We start from the raw sequence: 20,218 nt of genomic DNA, 5'->3' as shown, positions 1-20,218 counted from the left end.
ATTAGCTCATCTGTCACCTCCATGTTGTACATGAGACCTGCTTATACCCTCATGTTGCTTTGTTGCTCGGGTTTGTTTGTGCAGCTTAGCGATAGTAGTTGCCAAATACAATAAACAAGTCTGAGCAACCGCAGAAAATACTCATTTCATTTTTAAGGGATGTCAAGAAGCAGGAATCCCCCCAACACATACCGTATACCAACCCTACAACGACCATATATGTCCCTTCTCCTTGTGTAGAGTACCTACAGCAGCAGGAGGGCGTGTGCCGGACGCTCGTTGTCATGGTTACTATAATAAACACGCGGTTAAGCTGATGGAACGGTCATGGTTTGGTGAGGTTTTGGCACAAAAACGACTTGGTTTAGGGAAAGGTTGTAGTTTTGGGTTAAAATAAGCACTTTGTTAGCACTGTGAAGGTGGGCCTTCGTTGTCACAGTTACAGTAATAAAACATAATTAAGGTGGCGAAGTGTCATAGAAAAAAACCCATGTGTTAACACCAGTTTCACAGAGGAAATGAAGAGCAGTCTCCTCTGTGAACCGTCCATATTTTGTTGACTCATCCATCCACCTTCGCCTCCTGCGGAGTTTGTCACTCCATATACATCACATGACTTCCTGCTTTGCCACTAGAAGTCACGCAACACCAAACCAACCATAATGATGGGTTTAAATAAGCTACCTCAAACGTATGTACTACAAATTAAAACTGATGTTCCAAGCCCTGATCCCACAGCAGTGACAGAGTGATCCCATCAAAGGAACATTTTTAAATCTAACCGTTTTGCATACAGCACAGCTTTAATATCCTGGAGATACCTTCTTTTTTGACCAAACAACAAACCCTCCTCAGGCATACGTAAAACTATTAACAATCTTCTGCGGAAGCTGGACAACACTGGTCATTTGTTCACACAGCTTAAAACTACCCACACTCATACTTAGTGCTAATCCAGACAAAGCAGGCTGTCCACATGAAAAGTGAGGAAGATGGAAGATGGAAGGTTTACATCTCATCTCCTCCTGACAGTCCATTGGTTTTCTTTGGGGGGCTGCAAATAACAACATTTTTGTTATCGATCAAGCTGTCAAAAACTACTCTCAGTTGCTTGCTGGGTCGAGAACCCAAAGATTTTCAAATGAACACAGAAAATCAGCAACATCTGAGGGCCTGGGAGCAGAAAATATTTGCCATTTTCACACCATAAATGACTCAATCCTCGATAAGAACTGCTGTCCGTTCATATTTTCCTATACTGAAAACAGCCCTGAAATCCCTAAACCTAACCGCTGCCTAATAATACCTTAACCAGACAGCCAGTCATCAAGCACCGCATTGACAAACAGCCCACTTTGTAATTAAGTTGTGTGAATTTGCTGAAGTCGACTGTGTGGTGGGAGTTCTGGTGTCTCAGGTAGGACCGCGCTCACTCGGCTGTAATGAAAATAACAGTGAGCGTGAGCAGGTGCGTGAGTACAAATGAGAGTGAGAGCAGGTGTCATGTCAGCACGTGCATGCCTGGAGAAGAAGACTAGTCGTGGTCTCGGTTTGTGTGAACGTGTGCGCGTGTGTGTATCCCACTTATAAGCTATAAGCTATTCTACTGATTCTTTTCTTCTTTTCTTTTCTTTTCTTTTCTTTTCACTTGTTAAGTTTGCAGAATTGCTCGAGCTGCCTCGTTCTCTCTCAGTGTGCCAGATAAAGCTCTATCTCTCCATCACCTCTTCCTCTCTGTCAGTCTGTTTGTCTTCTAGCTTTTTTGCACAAGTTACAGAGGTGCAATACTGGGAACTTCCATTATCATTTGAGAGCTTAACAGTGTATATATCCTTAAGCCTGGGTTCACGCATACACGTTTACTCGCATCAACGTGTACAGTATCTGGAACGGCACTCATGCAAGACGACATTAAAGAAGAAGAAAAAAATTCCACGCCTTATTGAGATGTTGGTTTACATACGATGCACATGAAAGAGCCATGGCACACAATCAATGCCCGGAAGGTGTGTTGGCAATGCGTCCGTGCCCATTCGCTCTATCTCCACAGCTCCATTGAGGAGACGGAGGAGCCTTGTTTCCACTGATACACAGCTCCTTGATTCACTTAGCAGGCTTTGTCATGTGCATGTTTTAGGATTAAGCCTCTGACTGAAAATCAGCCGTCCAGCGTGAGCACACAGAACACGCATGATCCACACAACAGCGCGCCCACAAATCTGCAAACAGCCATTAGCACAACAGTGGTGGACCCCTACTAATTAGCTCATCATCATCATCTCACTATGGCTTCCCCGCCTCCATCGCTCCGTGGTTCTGGTTTCAAAGTAAACTACACTTTGTCACAGAGGTTATGACAGCGTTACCGCATTGGACACATGAGGATATTTCCATGTGCTCTCTGGGGATGAGCCGCGACACACACACATACACAGGAGGACTTGTAGTTTCCTCTATCGACTCTTTGACTAACACTAAAATAGCACCCGAAGAGGCTAAGTTGAGTTGACAGGACACGTACAAGAAAAAGCTATTATAACGCCATGCCAGGCTGATTTTGTAAGAACAGCCCGGGTGGGCAGCTCGATACATTTGCAGATCAGGCGACATGTGGATCAGAAGCGGCTGGATTTTTATAGGCCTCCGCAACAAACACACAACAACCTAACAGCTCGCATTTATGCCTCTGAATTTATCTGCAGGTTCCTCTTTCTCTCTCTGTGTCTCTGTCTCTCATAATACAACTGTTTGGGGCATTTTCACGCTGTTGTGACTGGTCAAAAATTGCTATTATTATTCAGCCAAAACAAATGCCTGAAGAGAAACCATGAAAGTTCCCTTGAATGTAAACAGTCCAATTTTCCAAAAAAGATCTCTCAAACACGCACACACACACACAAAAAAAAGAAGTCTGCCAACATTTGTTTTCTTTATTGTGGTCCGTGTTGCTCTGAGGTCATTCGAAGAAGAGGAAGATCACTTTGTACTTTGAGCTTGATGAGTGCCAAAACAACCTCAAACGTCATTCGTCGAAAGGAAGGAAGTGGTAACACGGTTGACTTCATATGCTATCTATTTATCTATCTATTAGGTATATGATGGATTATGATACATGTCTTTGTTCGTTGAGCAGTTTTATCAATAGCACAGAACCGTCTTATGTAAACTAAGGCTGTAATTTCTGTGCTGTATGTGGCTGCCTCTTAAAATTCTCCCAGTGTCTGTTAGAGCATTTGCAGGCTTTGAGCTCCCACCACAGATACCTTTTGCTATACGTTGCAATCCCTCAGTGTGTATACTTTCTGCAGCAGCCTCTTTACTTTCACCCTTTAATTTTTTTTTTCTTTGTTATGTAGTGCGTCCTTGCATAGAATTCAGTTGGTCATTATTTTCAGATTATAGCGGTACAGTCTGTTGCATGTCCCAGTGTGGGTTGGTTACTTTGCGGTGAAGCAGAGAAGCCGGTGAAAGATTCACACACACACACACACACTCTATATGGTCTTGTGCTGTTTCATATGTAGACTGGGAGCAACAACTGGGGTTTACACAGGACTATATATAAACATCATCACAAAGTCTGTGTCTGCACCGTGGCCTAGTGGTTTCTGATATGGCACAGTCAGTGTAATGGCAGAGAAGCCAATTTACAGTTTATAACTCAACCACACATCAATAATAGGAAAAAAATAGATTACAGTAAATCCATGGTTCAAAAGCTGCATACCTTTGAAATGTCAAAGGGGAAACCACAACGGATAACTCATCTCAAAACTCATTTCAACTGCACAATGCAAGCTGTATTGCAAATATTCAACAGCCTACTGTTCCCTCCAGGTATTTTTCAGCAAAACACTCTATACATTTTCATTTGAGATGAGAAGAAAAGGAATGTATTTTTTTTTCTCACTGGCTACCAGCCAAACCAATTTAATTACATTCCAAATGGGCGCAATCTCCACATAGCAACCAGCCCGTGTTTTATTTCTCAAACTTCAACAACCTCCTTGACTTTCTCTGAGTAATTGAAATCTTCCACTCTTCCACCCTCGTCATTATGCGGAGCAGCAGAAAGCACAACAAACCAAACCAAAGGGAACAAGGAGATCTGGCTCTCAGAATGAGCTGCTTTAGCCAATTTGTAACTTCATCAGCACGTCTTGATACAATTTCTCTGAAGTCAATTAAAAGAATATTAGGTGGTGTATACCTAGTAAAGCACTGACGCCTTTCTGCTGCCAAAAAGCTGGTGATTACCCACGGCTGGTGTCAGCAAAATCCTGTCAGAGTCTGATGAGAGGTCACCACTTTTCATTTTGGATTAATTCTTGCCTCGAGCCACGTACAATAAAAAAAAAGAAAGAAAGAATGAGAAGAGAAACCCGCAGAAACAAATCTTTTGATGTGAAAATATTCATTCCATACTTATAAGACTGTGAAAACGCTGCTGCATCTGAACGATATCAAACTTTGCAAACAACTGTCTGCTGTGCCAAGAGGTAACGTTCCTCAGCGCTAACAAGCAGAATTGCCGTAATTAAGAACACAACTCCAGATAACACCACAATTTGGATCAAAAATAAATAAGATGTTTCCCATTCTGAAATGTTTCTAATGGTTTGTTTAACATCCACATCATTACACGGATAGCAAATATTTCCAATTAATGTTTCAGTCCTTGATAAAACATCAAAAGACCTTTAAAAGAGCTTACTCGCAAATCCTTTAAAGTCTTGCAGGCGTTTTTTTTTTTTTTTACTGCAAAGACAAACTATAATCTGAGAGAGGTCCTCCCATCTACCCGGTGGGTAATTATGGGATGGCAGGCAAATAAATCATCCATCCAGACTGGCAGGAGTGTGGATGTCTCTATACAGCTCAGGCTAAGGTCTTGAGGTGACCAAAGTACTAGGCATGGTATCAGTCACACACTGCTGCCTTTTTGCTTTTCTGTGTTCAACAGCCACATAAATCCTACCAAAAGGTGATCTCACTATGTAGATAGAATAAAAACAACAACTAAAAAACTCTTAATAGAGCCTGGTTAAGTTTTAAGTAATTATCCCATATTTTGGGGCACACATCCACCTCTCTCTCTCTCTCCCTCTCTCTCCCTCTGTCACTGAACCTGTCTGAGAGCCCGGCCACATGCCAGTGCCTTTGTGTCAAAGATTAAGTGAAACCAGGAGAGCCAGCAATGCTGTGTTTGCACAGCGAACACACTCAGTTTTCAGCTGCACCAACACATCACATACCAATCAACATACTGAGGGGCTGAAACAGAGGAGTCACGTTTTATAAAGACACAACATTATTGAGAAATAAAAATTATTAAAGTGCAATACCGAGCACCAGTGCACAATATTGAAGAAATATTCAGTGTAGGTGTGTGTAGAGTTTAAAAACAAACATGTGAGAAGATGGCAAATTACACCGAGCACTGATATGCTAAGAAGAAGACATTTAAGTATAGGGTGGGCTTCTATAAGATTAAGTGTTCACATTTGACTGGGAAACAAACACAGACTATCAACACACAGAAAGAGAATGGAATTCTTGGAAAGTGAGGCAAAGCTACAATGAAAATATTATGAACAAAGCCCAAAAGTGCCAGAGGTGGTTTACTAGACTGAGGCAAAAAGGGGCCCGGGGGCACTGTGGGTTTGCAGTGATAGGAAGGGGAGTCACACACATACTTGGCTCAGAGAGGCACCGAGACAAACAGCACATGGCAGAGGACCAATCCGTGGTGGCCTCAGCAGCTAACTAACATCCTGAAGTGACTCCATTGACAGAAACGCCACACAGATCACAGGCCGCATGTGTTTAGTTACGTTTTAATGTCAGTGATTTATCTGACGTCAATGATGTCACTCTGTTCCTGTCCTGCTGACTGAGAGGTTGTCGTTTTTTTTATTTTTTTTAATCTGTTTTAAAGGTACATTGTGTAGGAATTACTCCCATCTAGCGTTGTGGTTGTACATCGCAAGCAACTCAATCGTATTTTTCATTCTGCATTCACGTGAAATTGGGCAGACGGCAGACGGACGACAGCCGCGGCATAAACAAGCCTCTATGTTAACAAGTGGTCCGTCAGCACGAGGCAAAACAATACACGTGACAATATGTTGTCATGGCGATGTGGTATTGTTTACCTGACCCACGTTTTACCGGCTTTCTCTCGACTTCTGTGACTAAAATTACATCTGGTTTGTTACCGACGGCCGTCTGTCCGACTGCAGGTGAATGCAGCATCAGTGTAACGCTCCATTCCTCCTCACTGCGTTACCGCGGTGACTTTTCACAGACGCCACCTCGACCTGAGCCGACAGCTCCGGTGTCTCCGCTGAGTTTCCGTGGTTTCCTACCGTCACGCTGCCACTGAACGTAAAAACATGACGACACCACATGGCAGCCAGCACCGAGCTTACCCGCTTCATGTAGATATGAATGATATGAACGGCTAATTCAGAGCTTACTGGAACACTTCAGTTTGTTGATGGGGGTGATTACTGATTAATGAAAAACAGACTTTTGAACGAAATAATCGATTTTCGTGAATAGATAACAGGAGAAGTTACACAATGTCCCTTTAAAGTCACATGAAAATTACAGAAGGAAGCGTCGAGATGTGTGAAACTAAAAACAGTAAAACAAATAAAGCTTACTTATCTTTCTAATCACACATCTTGCTTAATACACCCGTCTCAACCAAAAATAATGACTGTAATCGCACTCACAGTTTATTGAGTGTGTTAAATGTGATCTCCAACTGCTACATCTGAAAACATTCATTTTCTATCCAGGCAGTATTCGCTACAGTGGTGGGTTCAGGAGTGCTGCTGCTGCTGCTGCTGCTGCACAACAACAACAACAATGTGAAAGAATTTTTGTGGTCACATGTGTTTATTTACACCATGAGCAAGTGTGGACCTGCTCACATCTGCATGTACAGTACAGAATGCATGCATCTACCTGCACGTATCCAAGCGTGTGTACTCAGTGGGCCCATGGTCTGTGAGCGTAGACCTGAACCAGTCATCTCCAGTTCTATTTGCACAGGACATGCCTCAGGAAGCTAAGACAACTGTTCATGTTTGCCCAGGCTTGCGAACCCCTCTTAATACACCCAACAGCTGCATTCTTCGACAGCACACACACTATGTTTATCAATGTTTTTATACATTCGTCCTATGGAATCTGTTGGATCACGCAATCCGTGCAGACCCTCTCTCCGACGAAACACCCATTAGGAGAGGAGCCAGGGGATTGAAATGCCAACAAATAAACCACATGCCATGTTGCTCCTCTGACAGGCAAATTTCCCCCGCGCATCTTATAATACAATCTTAGACTCTATATAACCTGCACCTGGATCAGGTGTCAGTCTTTAAATTCAAACGTAATTCTTCAGAATGGGAGAGTGAAAAGACAATTCTGATGATGAGTTTCCAATCATTCATCCCGATGGGAAACACTGTCCCCTCCCAGAACAGATACGATCATTCGAGTTCACAACCTGCCAAAACTTCCACACTCTTGACCTGTCAAGGTGCCTCAAAATCACCCCGTCCCCCCCTCCCTCTCCTTCACTCCTTCCTCTCCTTAGTGTTTCATTTCCTGTGCAAAGACTAAACGGCAGCCTCACACCATTTCACGTAGAGCCTTTAACTGAAAAGAAAAATCATGATAGCGCTGAAAACAGAGGCCATAATACGCCGCTCCCAGAGAGCTGAAATGAAAAACAAATTGTTGGACGCACTGTGAGATCTTAGCAGAGTGGCGAGTGTGAAAGTGAGAGATGATGAGCTCCGTCTGTGCTTGTTTAAAATGTTGATATGGTTTTCTCATACAATGATTACGCTAATTTATGTACCAAAGCCTGGTATACACAAATCTGCCAAGGCCAATAACTGTACTCATAATCTCCTGCATCTAGAAGAATCACTTTGTGGTCTCCTTGTTTATGAATGAAATGAAGCAATTATCCTAATGAAGATCAGCTTTTCTTTCACTTGCTGGAGGAATTGTAGCATTTAAACACTACGGAAAATGTTTTGTCTTTGTCGGCTGCGTGTTGCCGTGGAAGATGAAGTGATCATGAAGCAACAGGAACAACAATGATGTTGCTTTGTAATAATTAAGGACATGTAGTTCGCAGTAGGGATACCGAAACTGTTGCAAAAAAAAAAAAAAAAAAAAAAGATCTGCGCACTTCCTGACCTACAGTCTAAACCACATGCATGTGGATGATGCTAAATGTCAGCAACAACAATACGTTTGGCGAACCAAATATATAAAGTTACATAACAGAAGGTCACAGCAGCTTGAATATTTAATATTCTTGTTGTTATAATTTTTTTTTAAAGCAGCAACTGTGCAAAAGTGTAATTGTCTCTATTAAATCATGATATACTGTTTTTTTAATTATACACTTAACAATGCTGAATTTATTACAGTTTATTATATCTTGTGCTAATAGAAAGAAGAAAAGAAGGACAGTGAATGTGCTTTGATATGCTACTGAAGCACATTGAAATACAGTCAGTTTCATCCTCTCATCAGCAGGCAGAGCCAAGAACAGAGCACAGAAATGGTTAAATAAATCACATGAAGCAGATGCCCCCCTCTCTCTCCTCTCTCTCTCTCTGTCTCTCTCTCTCTGTCTCTCTCTCTCTCTCCCTCTCTCTCTAACACACACACATTCTTTAGTGAAATCCATCAATCAGCATTTCATGCAGTTTGGGCTTGAACCACACCAAATGCACTAAAACAATAAACGTCTGTCTTTCAAGTCGCTATCTGGACTGGAACACATCTGGTGGCAAGGCTCATTTTGGTTTCCACATCGTTGAATGACATTACAGACTCAATGGCGAGCTGAAAAATAAAGTACCCCTAAAAATCTCTCTCTATTTTCCCTCCATCTACGGCCTCTCTCTTATACTCTCTCTTTATTTCTTCCTCTCTCTCTCTCTCTCTCTCTCTCTCTCTCTATACACACCCAAATCTACTTCCCCCTCCCTGCACTAACCAGCTAACCTCTCAAATGCTATTCCACCACCCCATCCCCCAACCAATCAAGAACTGAATATAAAACAGCACAAGGAAACTGGGCTGAGGAAGGAGGCGGTAGAAGAGGGGGGTGGGGGTGGGGTGGTTGGGGTTGGTGGTGGGGGCAGACAGACATGGAGAGAGAGAGAAAGAGAGACAGACAGGCAGTCAAGGCTATTGCTACTGAGGAACCAGTGGCCTCTTGAGGTGAAGACAGTCTAAAACGCTTTGGCACATTGGACTCCTTTACACAAATTGAGGGGATGAAACACACACCCAGCATCCAGCTGAGGAGCCAAGAGTCAAGCCTGACTGCAGTATTTGGGTTTCAAGGGGCAGTGACGATAATTAGGGTTAATGTGATTTAATGAGGGGCACGAGCCGGGGCCAGAGCCGGGGCCGCTTCGATTCCCAATCAACGTCAAAATTGGAATTACTCTGACGTCTCTGTGATACGGCGAGGGGGGGGGGGGGTTACACATCGCGGTACAGTTTGCCGTTCGTGTCACCAGCATGCCTGAAAAACCATCCCAAAAAGCAGTCCGGTGATTTCTTTTAATAAGCCGACTTACTGGCTGATAGATTACAGCGAGATAGCAGCATAGAAATGATTTGGATCGGAGCAGTATATCACAAAAGTATATTGGGAAGAGTTTTAAAAAATGCACTGTCATGACTGAATTCTTTGCAGTTAATGCAATCAATCATCGACATAAATAGCCTGTTTCTATGGACTGAGGTGATTAAGTAGCTAACCAGGCAGGATAAACTATACTATCTATTTTCAGCCATACATGACTTATGACCCTCTTAACACCTCTAGTAGCTCTGAGTCATGTCTGGACTAGATTATAAAGTGCAGAGCAGAGCAACGGCGAGTGCAGCAGAGTCTGAGTTGAGTCTTTGTCACCTTCACCATCCTGTAGGTTAAACTGAAGTCCACGGTGGTAAATCCCTGTTATGGACGGTGCTGTATCCATTCACCTGTTCTCTAAACAGCCATTTGCTGTCCTTAAAATACCTCATGACACCTCAAGTAGATGTAGCTGCAGAACAGAAACTACAGTATCATTGATGTGGTGGTGCCAGTGTCGGGCTCTTTCTCCCCCTTATGTTGTAACTGCGCTGTAACACAGGTGAATAACATAAACACTTGCGAATGTGGCTCACTCAATCATCAATCTGATTCAGATGAGAGGTGCACTCAACACGGGCCTGTATACTTCCATGCTTTTCTTCTTTTTCATACCAGCGATCAAAACAGAAAATCTTCATAAATAGTGCAGTTTTCTCCCACTGTAATGGTCTATGCACCAAACACAATCTAAGCCCTGCTGCTCCAGAGAATAACACTGTAGCTACTTATCATTAACTCAAAGACACAATCAGCCCCAGGCGATCCGGCTTCCCTCCATAACCTTTTGACATTGCTGCTGGGAAGGTAAATGAGAGAAGAAGTTAGATGCAGAGAGGGAGGGAGAGAGAGAGAGAGAGAGAGAAACGAGGGAGGGAGGGGGGGAACAGAAAGACTTGATTATGAATAGTGCCAGGAAGTGGTTGAACCAAAACAAAACAAAAAAACGTGAAAAAGTAGACTGTTTTAATTTATTCCTTTTAAAAACAGAAAATAATGTTCATTCCACAACTCCATACCACGTTATCTATTATCTGCTCAGCGTTAACCGACTGGAACGGCCTTAGAACAATAAACTCGCCACTTTTGAGTATTCCCAGTTCCACCAGCTTTATGCATGTGCTTTTCCCCCTCTGGTGTGTGCATTTTGAGTCATGCATGGGTTAACATTTTCCCAGTGAGAACGGTTGGGATATTGCAACTCGGACTGGCCAGTCAGCAGAATGTTATGAATGGGCACAATGAAAAACCCCAAGTCCACGCTGTCGACCCAAGAATGCTTGCCTCCATGTAATTAACTTCTCTCTGTGTACAGAATGAGGTACTGCTGGAATAACTCGTCTTTTTCTGTTTCTATTACCATCATGTTTTGAAGAGAGAGGGAGAGAGAAAAAAAAAACATTCTGAGAATTCAACATGGAAAATATTTTTGCCTGTCCATACTTTGAAGTATCCCATGACTAATACAGTGATTTGGATAGCAGTGGAAATGGAATGGACCTCTTGGGGAGGGGGTGCTCTTCAAAAAAAAAATCCTCATTGCTTGCTACGTGTAGTCATGTAGTAGACGTACAATGAGGCAAAGTGTAACACATGTGGGAGAAACCTGGATCAATGTATAAATGAGGGTTATCCTGTTAACACATGTTTCATACATCTTGCCTCAAGGTATATTAGCAATTAGGAATGCGCAGCACACACATAGGCACTTTGCACGCATACAATCCTGAAACAGTAACGCTTTGATTGAGATATCACTTCTGTAAGTACATGCACTGCACAAACAAAACTGTATCAATAAGATGTTTGCTGCGCACTGCGGTGAAAACAGCTTCGGCATATATAAATAACGTACAGTGAGTTGGAACAGACTGCAACTATGTAAAGAATAACATCTGCTAACCATTGGATTATAAACCTACAGTATAACTACAGTATAATTACACGAGAGCCTCTCTCTTGGGCACTGTGCTGTTAGAGGGAAGAGGGATGAGGAGAAAGTGGAACAGCTACAGTAATCTATCCAACTTCATTTCACCGGAGTGATTCTGCCCGGGGGTATGCACAAGTCATAATGCATTTGACAAATAGTCTCCCGCTAAAACAGGCATTTGCGAAGAAGTGGCCTTCAGCGCTGGTATACGCAGCTGAGTGTACGCTGAACAAACAAGCCTCCCACTCAGCCAGGAAAGATACAGAGAGGCTTCAAAAAGATTAGGAGAAATCTTGGGCGAAAAGTAAAGATGACTCACGGTGATTGTGCAAGTGCAGGACAATGCAAGTTGGCTGGAGTTGAGAAGAGCAACAGAGCCGTGGGGTTCATACCAAAATACAAATCAATGCTTTTCTCATGTGTTGTTCTTTGCATTGTTCTGAGATGTGGATGCTCAGGTTGTTTTATCAAGGAATTTACAATGAAATGTAGAAAAGCACAATGGCATTTTTTTCTTGTCTCATTATCTTCTCATCATTTTTCTTTTAATCATGAATGAGACTTTGCTTTGAAAAACAGAAATCCAAGCATCGCTTTTTGATTGTAGATATTTAATGATTGTTACCCATTATGTATGTTGTTGTTGCTTCATATCTAATTGCAGAGAAACCAGCACCTAAATTCAAAGGTCAAGTGCATTCATAGATTTGTGCTTATTGACTTATTCTGTCAGTGGGATCCATATTCCTGGCATGCATCAATCAATCATCAGCCTCGATGTGGCCGATCAGCTCGGACTGACTTCAGCTTACGCATTCTTTACGTTCTTCAATTTTTAACCCCTTCATGTAGAGAACAGAGTGAATACAGGTCCGAGTATATCTACACACGTATACAGCCATTCTCACAAAGCCCAACAGTCCCTCTCAGAAAATAGATGTGTTTAGACTTTACACCACTTGAACAGGAAGTATTGGGCTTTTATATATGGACTGTCCCACTTAGTATTATGCTCACTTCCTGGTCGGTTTGTTTGGTACTGTACGTTAATGTATAATGACTGAGTTTCACTTGGGCTACATACATAATACTGTAAATAGGAGGAGGTTATATTACTGTATGTGTACATCTCTTAATATAGAAAAAACTGCCATTGTTGCTTGTGACCGTACATTGTGTAAAAATAAAATGGCATGAACAGAATAGCTGTAATCACCCATATAATAGTTGTGACATAAAAAAGAACTTGTTTTGTATCATCTTTCCAAACTGCACTCTCAACACCTGCAGGAGAAACAGTATTAGACCACTGCCGAGCTGTTGGCACAGTGCTATTCCAGGGGGTCAACTCCCATTATGCTCTTGAAATGAACCTGCCATTAGGATGAACTATTGCCAAAATGTCATACATATCCCCTCTATCACTATTCAACAGTTATGTGTAGCAGCAGCAGCAGCACACTACAGATAATGTGTCACTTTACATCTTAGTCACAGCTGTTACTTTAGTAATGACAATGTTATACGAGTCTGCCCTTGAAACCTAAACCAGCTTCTTACCAGGCCAACAACCTCTACGCTCGCTGAATCATGATAACTAGTACAGTTCATTGTGTTAACACTGCAAAGACCCGGGACAACAGGGTCCCAGTCAGACAGAGCCAGGTCCCATTGTGATCTTAAATATACATCTGCAGCTGCTGTGTGTGTGTGTGTGTGTGTGTGTGTGTGTGTGTGTGTGTGTGTGTGTGTGTGTGTGTGTGTGTGTGTGTGTGTGTGTGTGTGTGTGTGTGAGGAAAGAAACAAGCGTATATGTGATTATGAGTGTGGGGGGAGGGTGTGCATGTGCAGCTGACACTGTGTGCACGCGCATGTATATACATACAGGTGACTGTGTGTATGCACAGGAGGCGATTAACAATTCAAATATTGTACTGTGTTATAATGTTTCACTTTGTCATCAGCAAAATGTTAACTGCCTGCTGGCCTCTCTCCAGGTGCTAAGGCAAGCAAACCTATTTGAGTGGCTGTGGGTATAATGTCTCCTTCTCACTGTGCCCAGTAGTTACTGACAGATGTTTACACAATGTTGTATTTTGACCACTGAATGAGAAACTACCACCTTGTTTCAAGGTGTATCATTTCCAAGTATCATTTATCTAAAACCTTTTTTTAAAAATCAGTAAAGCAAAGAGTCAGCATGAAAAGTGTGGAACAGACAGAGGAAAGTGATCACTTTACAGGTGGCCCCATGAAATTTAACAGAAATATCAATAAGTGACTAGTTCAGGAAACTTGGCATTATTTAAACTGCTCCTTCCAATAGAAGTTTATATGTTACAATATATCCATGACACATTTACGAGTTAACCAATCAAAGTGTCTGAGGTTACTGTAATATTTTGTGCGTAAAACGTTTTGATATCAACACAAAAGAATACCAAACTTCAGTATTTCATGTTTTCTAATTTAAAACTATCCTTACTCTCCTGATAAATGATCAATTCCTGGATAAAAGTTTTCCTGTGATGAGATTGGAAGAATGCGCAAAAAAGGTGTTGAGAGCCAACAATTTCAGAATAAGGATCTGTGCAGTTTTCATGGAAAGGCGTTATATATAATGGAGCATTGAGACTAAATAACACAAACGAATGGAGACTGGTTGGTCTCAGGACGCGTTTTATGTTCCGGCTCAGAGCATCACAAATAGCCCCGACAAGTAACGTCACATTTAGACGTAATCTTGATAATTGTTTATCGGACAAATTGTGCATTTACCCATGTGGGAACCCGTGTGAGGCAGATAAGAGCCATGTGTTTCCGCTCTTAGGTCGGAAAGATTTAAACTGCAAAGAGGACAATTTGCTGCTCCACATACTACCATTAAAAGAAGAAAGAAAAAAAAAGAAATTCAATGTGAGTCCAGTTTGTTTCAAAGCGAGGAGCTTTTCGCCGGCGCTGCTTGTGCTGCACGCTGGAGAGAACTGCGCGCTCCAACTCTGCGTACAGGACAGCCACAGCACGGCGTGGCGTGGCGAGGATTTATCCAGGTGAGCACTCCAATTAAAACTAAACACACAAAGAGAGCGAGAAAAAAAAACGCGTGCACGTGCTCGGAGCAGGTGTCTCGCGTGGCTTTCCGCAGACTTTAATGACAACGTGCAAATCAGGAAAGCGACAAAAAAAAAAAAGTTGAGCCACGAAATCAGCCACGTCCACTCGTGTCACACACTCCTTCATCCCCGGGGGAGCGGAAAGTGCAGCACTGGCCACTATAACGAGGGGGGGTGGGTGGGGGGGCACCATGTGTAACCAAAGTACTTGTGCGCGCGTCGTTCATCATCACCATCATCACTACCACTATCACCATCAACATCATCATCACCAGGCTGCACATCTGACCCACAGTAAGCGCGTGAAGTAGAGATAATAGTTACCTTGTTGGAGTGGTAATAGTCCAAACCGGAGTCAGTCGGTAACGTACATGAACCCACGCTTGAAGGGGGAGCTGGATAAAATCTGACGTCCATCTCAGAGTCCGCAAGACTGACGGCATGAAAGCGTAGCTCCAAAAAACCTGTGCGACTTCTCTCTCTCTCTTTCTCTCTCTCTCTCGCTCGCTCTCTTTCGCTCTCTCTCTCTCTCTCTTTCTCTCCTGCACACACACTCGCACACTGTCTATCCGTATCTTTTTCTCTTGTGTATCAAACCCGAACACAAGAGAAAAAAGTAGAAGTAGTGGAAGAAGAGTCTCTCCGGTCGTTCACTCTTCACGTCCGTTCACTTTAACAGTATCTGGAGGTTGAGCGCGGTGATGCTCTGATATAACATCCCTATAAAGTTCACTTGGAGAAAGAAGTGGGGGAGGAGGGGGAGCGAGCCTCCTCCTCGCAGAATAATACAACAACAAAAAAAAGAGAGCAACAATGAATGAATGTGTCGCTCAAGTATAGTTTGTCAAGCCGGTGCTGCGGGTAAAGACCGCACGGGTGATCTTGTCGACGGTTTCTCCAGCTAAAAAAAAAAAAGAACCGCCCGTGCTCCGTTCCTGGTTTCCAGACGCGCTGTAGCTTTGTCAAGTGGGAGCGCTCAGATCCATCCATGTGTTCCCGTCCACACGGCGGCGACGGCGGCCGCTGCTGCTGGGCTGCGACCTCTACCGGCCACAGGGGGGAACAAGCCAGGGGGGGGAAGGGGACGGGGGAGAAGAGGGTCAGTGGGGCTGGGGGGGTGGACTGACAGGGAGTGTGGTGGTGGAGAGTGAGTCCTCCTCAAAACCGAGTTCAGGTTACCTCTCCACTGCCTGGCGGGATAGAGGAAGTGTCTGCGTGGACGTGACAATATTACAAACCAACATTTGACCTGCAGTTAAAATAGGTTCCGGTTGAGTCTAATGAGTCTGACTTCAACATAAACAGTTTCTGATACAAAAAAAGAAAAATAATAATAAAATATATATACTGTATATATATGCAGCCTGGTGCCTATGCTTCACTTTATGTTGTTGGTAAATAATGTGGTTGTAAAAGTAGTAGGCTAAAGTTAAATTATTTTGTATGCACTAATTCAAGGGTCAGAGCTATAAAGAGACATTTTTACTTTTATATTTCATTAGATATAAGAACCACAATTGATAAATATATATTTCAGTGAATAATTAATAGCTTTTGTTAAAGATAACTTTCTTTGCCCAATAAATGAAAATCATGTTGGAACCAGCATTGTCTCCTCTCTTGCAGCCAGAATCTCACCTACTTTTAACCTAAGACTGTCACAATGATGGATCAGATGTCAGACTGCCTCACTCTTTCAGTTTTAACCTGAATATACAAGACATAATTTGATTTTCCCAACGATCAACGTATACCGAACCGAATCGAAAACCCGTGAACCAAACCAAACCGTGGATTTTGTGAACCGTTCCACCCCTAATATATATATACTGTATATACGTATATATTGTATATATATATACGTATATATCTAACAACAAGTAAAAATGAGGAAGAGATCTCCTCTGATTTGTAGTTTTATTTATAACAAATTATCACATTGGAAAAAACTCACCATTACAAATAAAACTCATCAAGGAATGTGATATGATTAAGGTGAAACCACATTTGACAATTCAATGTACTGCTGAGTAGTTTAATCTATAACTTTGCACCACATGAGCTTATAATATGTTACGCATGTACAATCATTTGCAAAATAGCGAATAAAGCAGTAGTGTAGATTTCCTGTAGAGATGCTGGACTAATAACTAATGAAGACTAATAAATACGTGAGATTGAGTAAAGAGTAGCTACTTAGTTGCACTGCACCTGTACCGCAGGTTTACCATGTAGTTATGTTACATAGCCTGGAATTAATCCTACCAGTCAAGATTTGACTGTGTCCAAATATGAGTGGTGCTGTGTGTGTCAGGAGGGCTTTTATGCAAATGTGTATAAATGTAAAACATTTCCTTTTAATGCAATGCAGTGTTTGAATATTCAACTGGAACCATCCACTCAATGTAAACATCATATAGCTTCAGCTCAGGAAAAGAAATCTGATAAATAATAGATTTTGTTGTGTGGTTATATAATGTGAAAATATATTTTTGTATCTCTGCAGCTCCAAAATGTATGCGGTGAAAATCAAATCCAGTTCTTATTGTCATATTTTTGCTTTTATTTCTCCCTGGACTGTCATGGACATCCACTGACACAGTGTCTTTTTTACATAATGTCTAACATGAAAGTCAGTGCAGCATGAACCCTTGTTGGTGAGCATTGTAAAGCAACACAATAGAGGTTATTGGCGAAAAGATAAATATTAATTGCCTCTAAACATTAGGAAATACAATACCGACATAATTAAAGCCATAAATTGCTCACGGTGAGCTTCTCTGTTACTCCACTAACACACCCACATCTATTTCAGACAGCTTCTTTATTCACTTTATCTTATTTTGAGGCCTGTCTGCAAAGCCAGTAGGTGATGGAATATCACATTGCTTCTGTGCTCCAGCTTTGACCCTTGGCACACACAAACACAAACAGACACACACATATTCACACACACACATAGAATCACAATCCACACATACCTGGACAAATGCGAAACATACTCACACAGCGGTGCACACAACAGGATGTAAACACAGAACAATGTCCAGCCCCAGAGCTTCAAATAAGTTCAGAAAGGAAAAATAACCTCGCTCACGGCCAAACGTGGATCACACTGTTTTCAAGAATGAGGTCTAGTGGTGTTATGTGCTCACGCATAAGTGTCAGAAAGTGTCATTAATGTGTTTTTTCGTGACACCGAGCGATAACCTGAGTAATATATTCCTAATGTGGATATTTTTATATTTCCCTTCATTTGTTGGTTGTGTTGGACTTTTTTTTCTCTCTTTTTTTTTTTGTACAAATGTTTGTGTTAACCAAGCTGCATCACAGTGGGTGACTTGTTGGCCCCCTCAGGACTGTGCCTATGTCTACATAGCTATTGCACAGCATGGTGGTTTTCGGCCCTGGGGTGATAGGCTGCTTTAATACCAGGCACAGATGGGTCGCACTGTGGGCTTGCTGTGGCGGTCTGCCATCAGCTGCCAGCTCAGGCTGTCCTGACTCCAAGCTCATAAGGTTAACTGTCACAAGGATACAGATTTCTTTCTCATTCTGTACCTCTGTGTCGCTGTCTGTCTGATTCCTCTCTGCCCGTCCTCTCCCTGTCACTTCTTCACTCCAGTCCCTGTTATAGCAGAGGATACAGTACACAGGGGTGTCTGGCATGAGTCGACCCATGGCTTCATGGGAAAGGAATGTGTGTAGTTTTTGTGTTGCAGCCGTGCGTTAACACCAAGTATCAGCCAGACAGACAGAGAGGGAATTACGCCACAGAGGAGGGAAAATGAGTGATTTTTTTTCAATATATATATATATATATAGTATATAAAAGAAGGTGAGGTGGAAGAAATTTCATAAATGGAAATAAATGATGAGACTGTGGTGGAGGGTGGAACTAGTTGTGGGGTGGAGGGGCAGACAAAGAAGGGACTCTGACTGGTGTAATATGTAAATAAAGGGGGGAGATGACACAAGGATAGACGCTGAGGTAAAGTCTTGAGAACAACTTCTTTCCGGTGTAGGATGAGAATCATATCTTGTGTAATACATTCATCCACTCTGAGCAATTAGCGGAACAAACACTTTTTATTGCCTTGGTGAGAGCTCCGGCCCGAACCAGGAAATGAGAGGAAAATATCAAACAATATTTTCCATTAGGGGTTATGGCCCTGCCAGTACTTAGTTATAAAACCACCACTGCTGACATCTTCTATGTCTGATCTTAGGTGATCTCACTGTTCGAAAACCGATACTTAATTTACTTTCAGATGCCTTTAAGACATAAACAACTCTCAGCCGATAACAATATTGTTTTTTTTGTTTTAAGGGAACTTATAATGTGCTTTTTTATATACACACAATCAGCTTAGAAGAGAATCTCTCAGTTTTTCTTTAATTAATTGATGCACATTTTCACTTGAAAACAAAACATTTACAGATGAATGCAAAGGATAAAGACGCCCCTCTTGGATTTAGTGAGTTTGTTTTTTCTTCTCCTACATTGAAATGTTCACTGATTTTCACCAGTGAACAATAAACAATGCCAAATAAATAATTCATTCTTTTATCTCAAGACACAGTTTGGCTGTGGTTTTTGTTCATTACATCGCTGTATATCATTAACAACTACCCGTTCTCCTGACTAAAAAGAAGAGGGAAACATGTTTATGCTGTGATTGTTATGTTGACTGGAAATGGTGGCGATTTGATTGTATAAAGATATTATCACAGAAAGAGAACAATAGAGAAATCAAAGAAGCAGAAAGAGAACTCTCCTGTCTCAAACAACAGTTGTAGCTTTCTTCAATATGAAACACTATAAACATATTGCTAAGATATGTCATATATGTTTATATAACATTTAACATTTAATGATTAACATTTGCACTTTGCTTGATAAGTTATCGGTCCACTTACTGTGAGGTTCCTCTCTGCAGTCTGAGTGGGTTTGACACTGAGGTGTAGTTCTGGTTCATTGGTCATTTTGATGGTTTCTAGAACAGACGAATTAAAATGAATAGAATAAAAATGATAGAAATGGTGGTCCATTCAGAATGATGTAGTTCCATCTCCATCTCAGGGAGCTTATTTTGCCCATGCACAGCTCAGTCTCACTGACTTCATAACTTGACTCATCCTCCTTATTGCAGTTTAAAGAACAAAGTTTGAGAATCAACTTGTGAGAAATTATGAGGATTATTTTTAGCCACACCAGTGACATGACTTCTAAGGATGGCAGTGGCAGATCAGCCAGCCATGATGGTCCAGAATGAAATAACCACACAGCACAGACGGAGATAACATTTTCTACAAATGGTCATGGTACCCAGGGGGTGAACCCTGGTCATGTCCACGGCCCCCTGACCTTTCCTCTCACTTAATGCAAAACAGAAATGGAAGTCCACATAAGGTGTTGCCAGCTTGTCAGATAGTAGCTTCATTTAAATTAACCCATTTCTGATAAAAAGTCAGTCAGAGCTA

At 42.0% G+C, this 20,218-nt stretch overlaps 1 protein-coding gene across 4 annotated transcripts in view; it reads right to left on the bottom strand.

Moving 5' to 3' along the window:
• The window catches only part of tox2 (TOX high mobility group box family member 2), a 98,153-nt gene extending 78,426 nt beyond the window's left edge, over positions 1-19,727 (bottom strand). For 2 of the 4 annotated variants that reach the window (XM_085777678.1, XM_085777680.1), the window contains exon 1: positions 19,655-19,727. In XM_085777678.1, coding sequence (XP_085633804.1) covers positions 19,655-19,720 — 66 coding nt within the window. In that variant the 5' untranslated portion in view covers positions 19,721-19,727. Of the gene's footprint in view, positions 1-15,058; positions 15,634-19,654 lie in introns of those variants that run through there. The other 2 variants (XM_085777676.1, XM_085777679.1) reach the window with 2 other exon arrangements.
• Positions 19,728-20,218: the final 491 nt, after the last annotated feature.

Source organism: Trachurus japonicus, chromosome 5 (assembly GCF_045865225.1).
Source record: "Trachurus japonicus isolate A0001 chromosome 5, Traja_1.0".
NCBI classification, from domain to species: Eukaryota; Metazoa; Chordata; class Actinopteri; order Carangiformes; family Carangidae; genus Trachurus; species Trachurus japonicus.
This window is presented reverse-complemented; position numbering and strand designations above follow the sequence as displayed.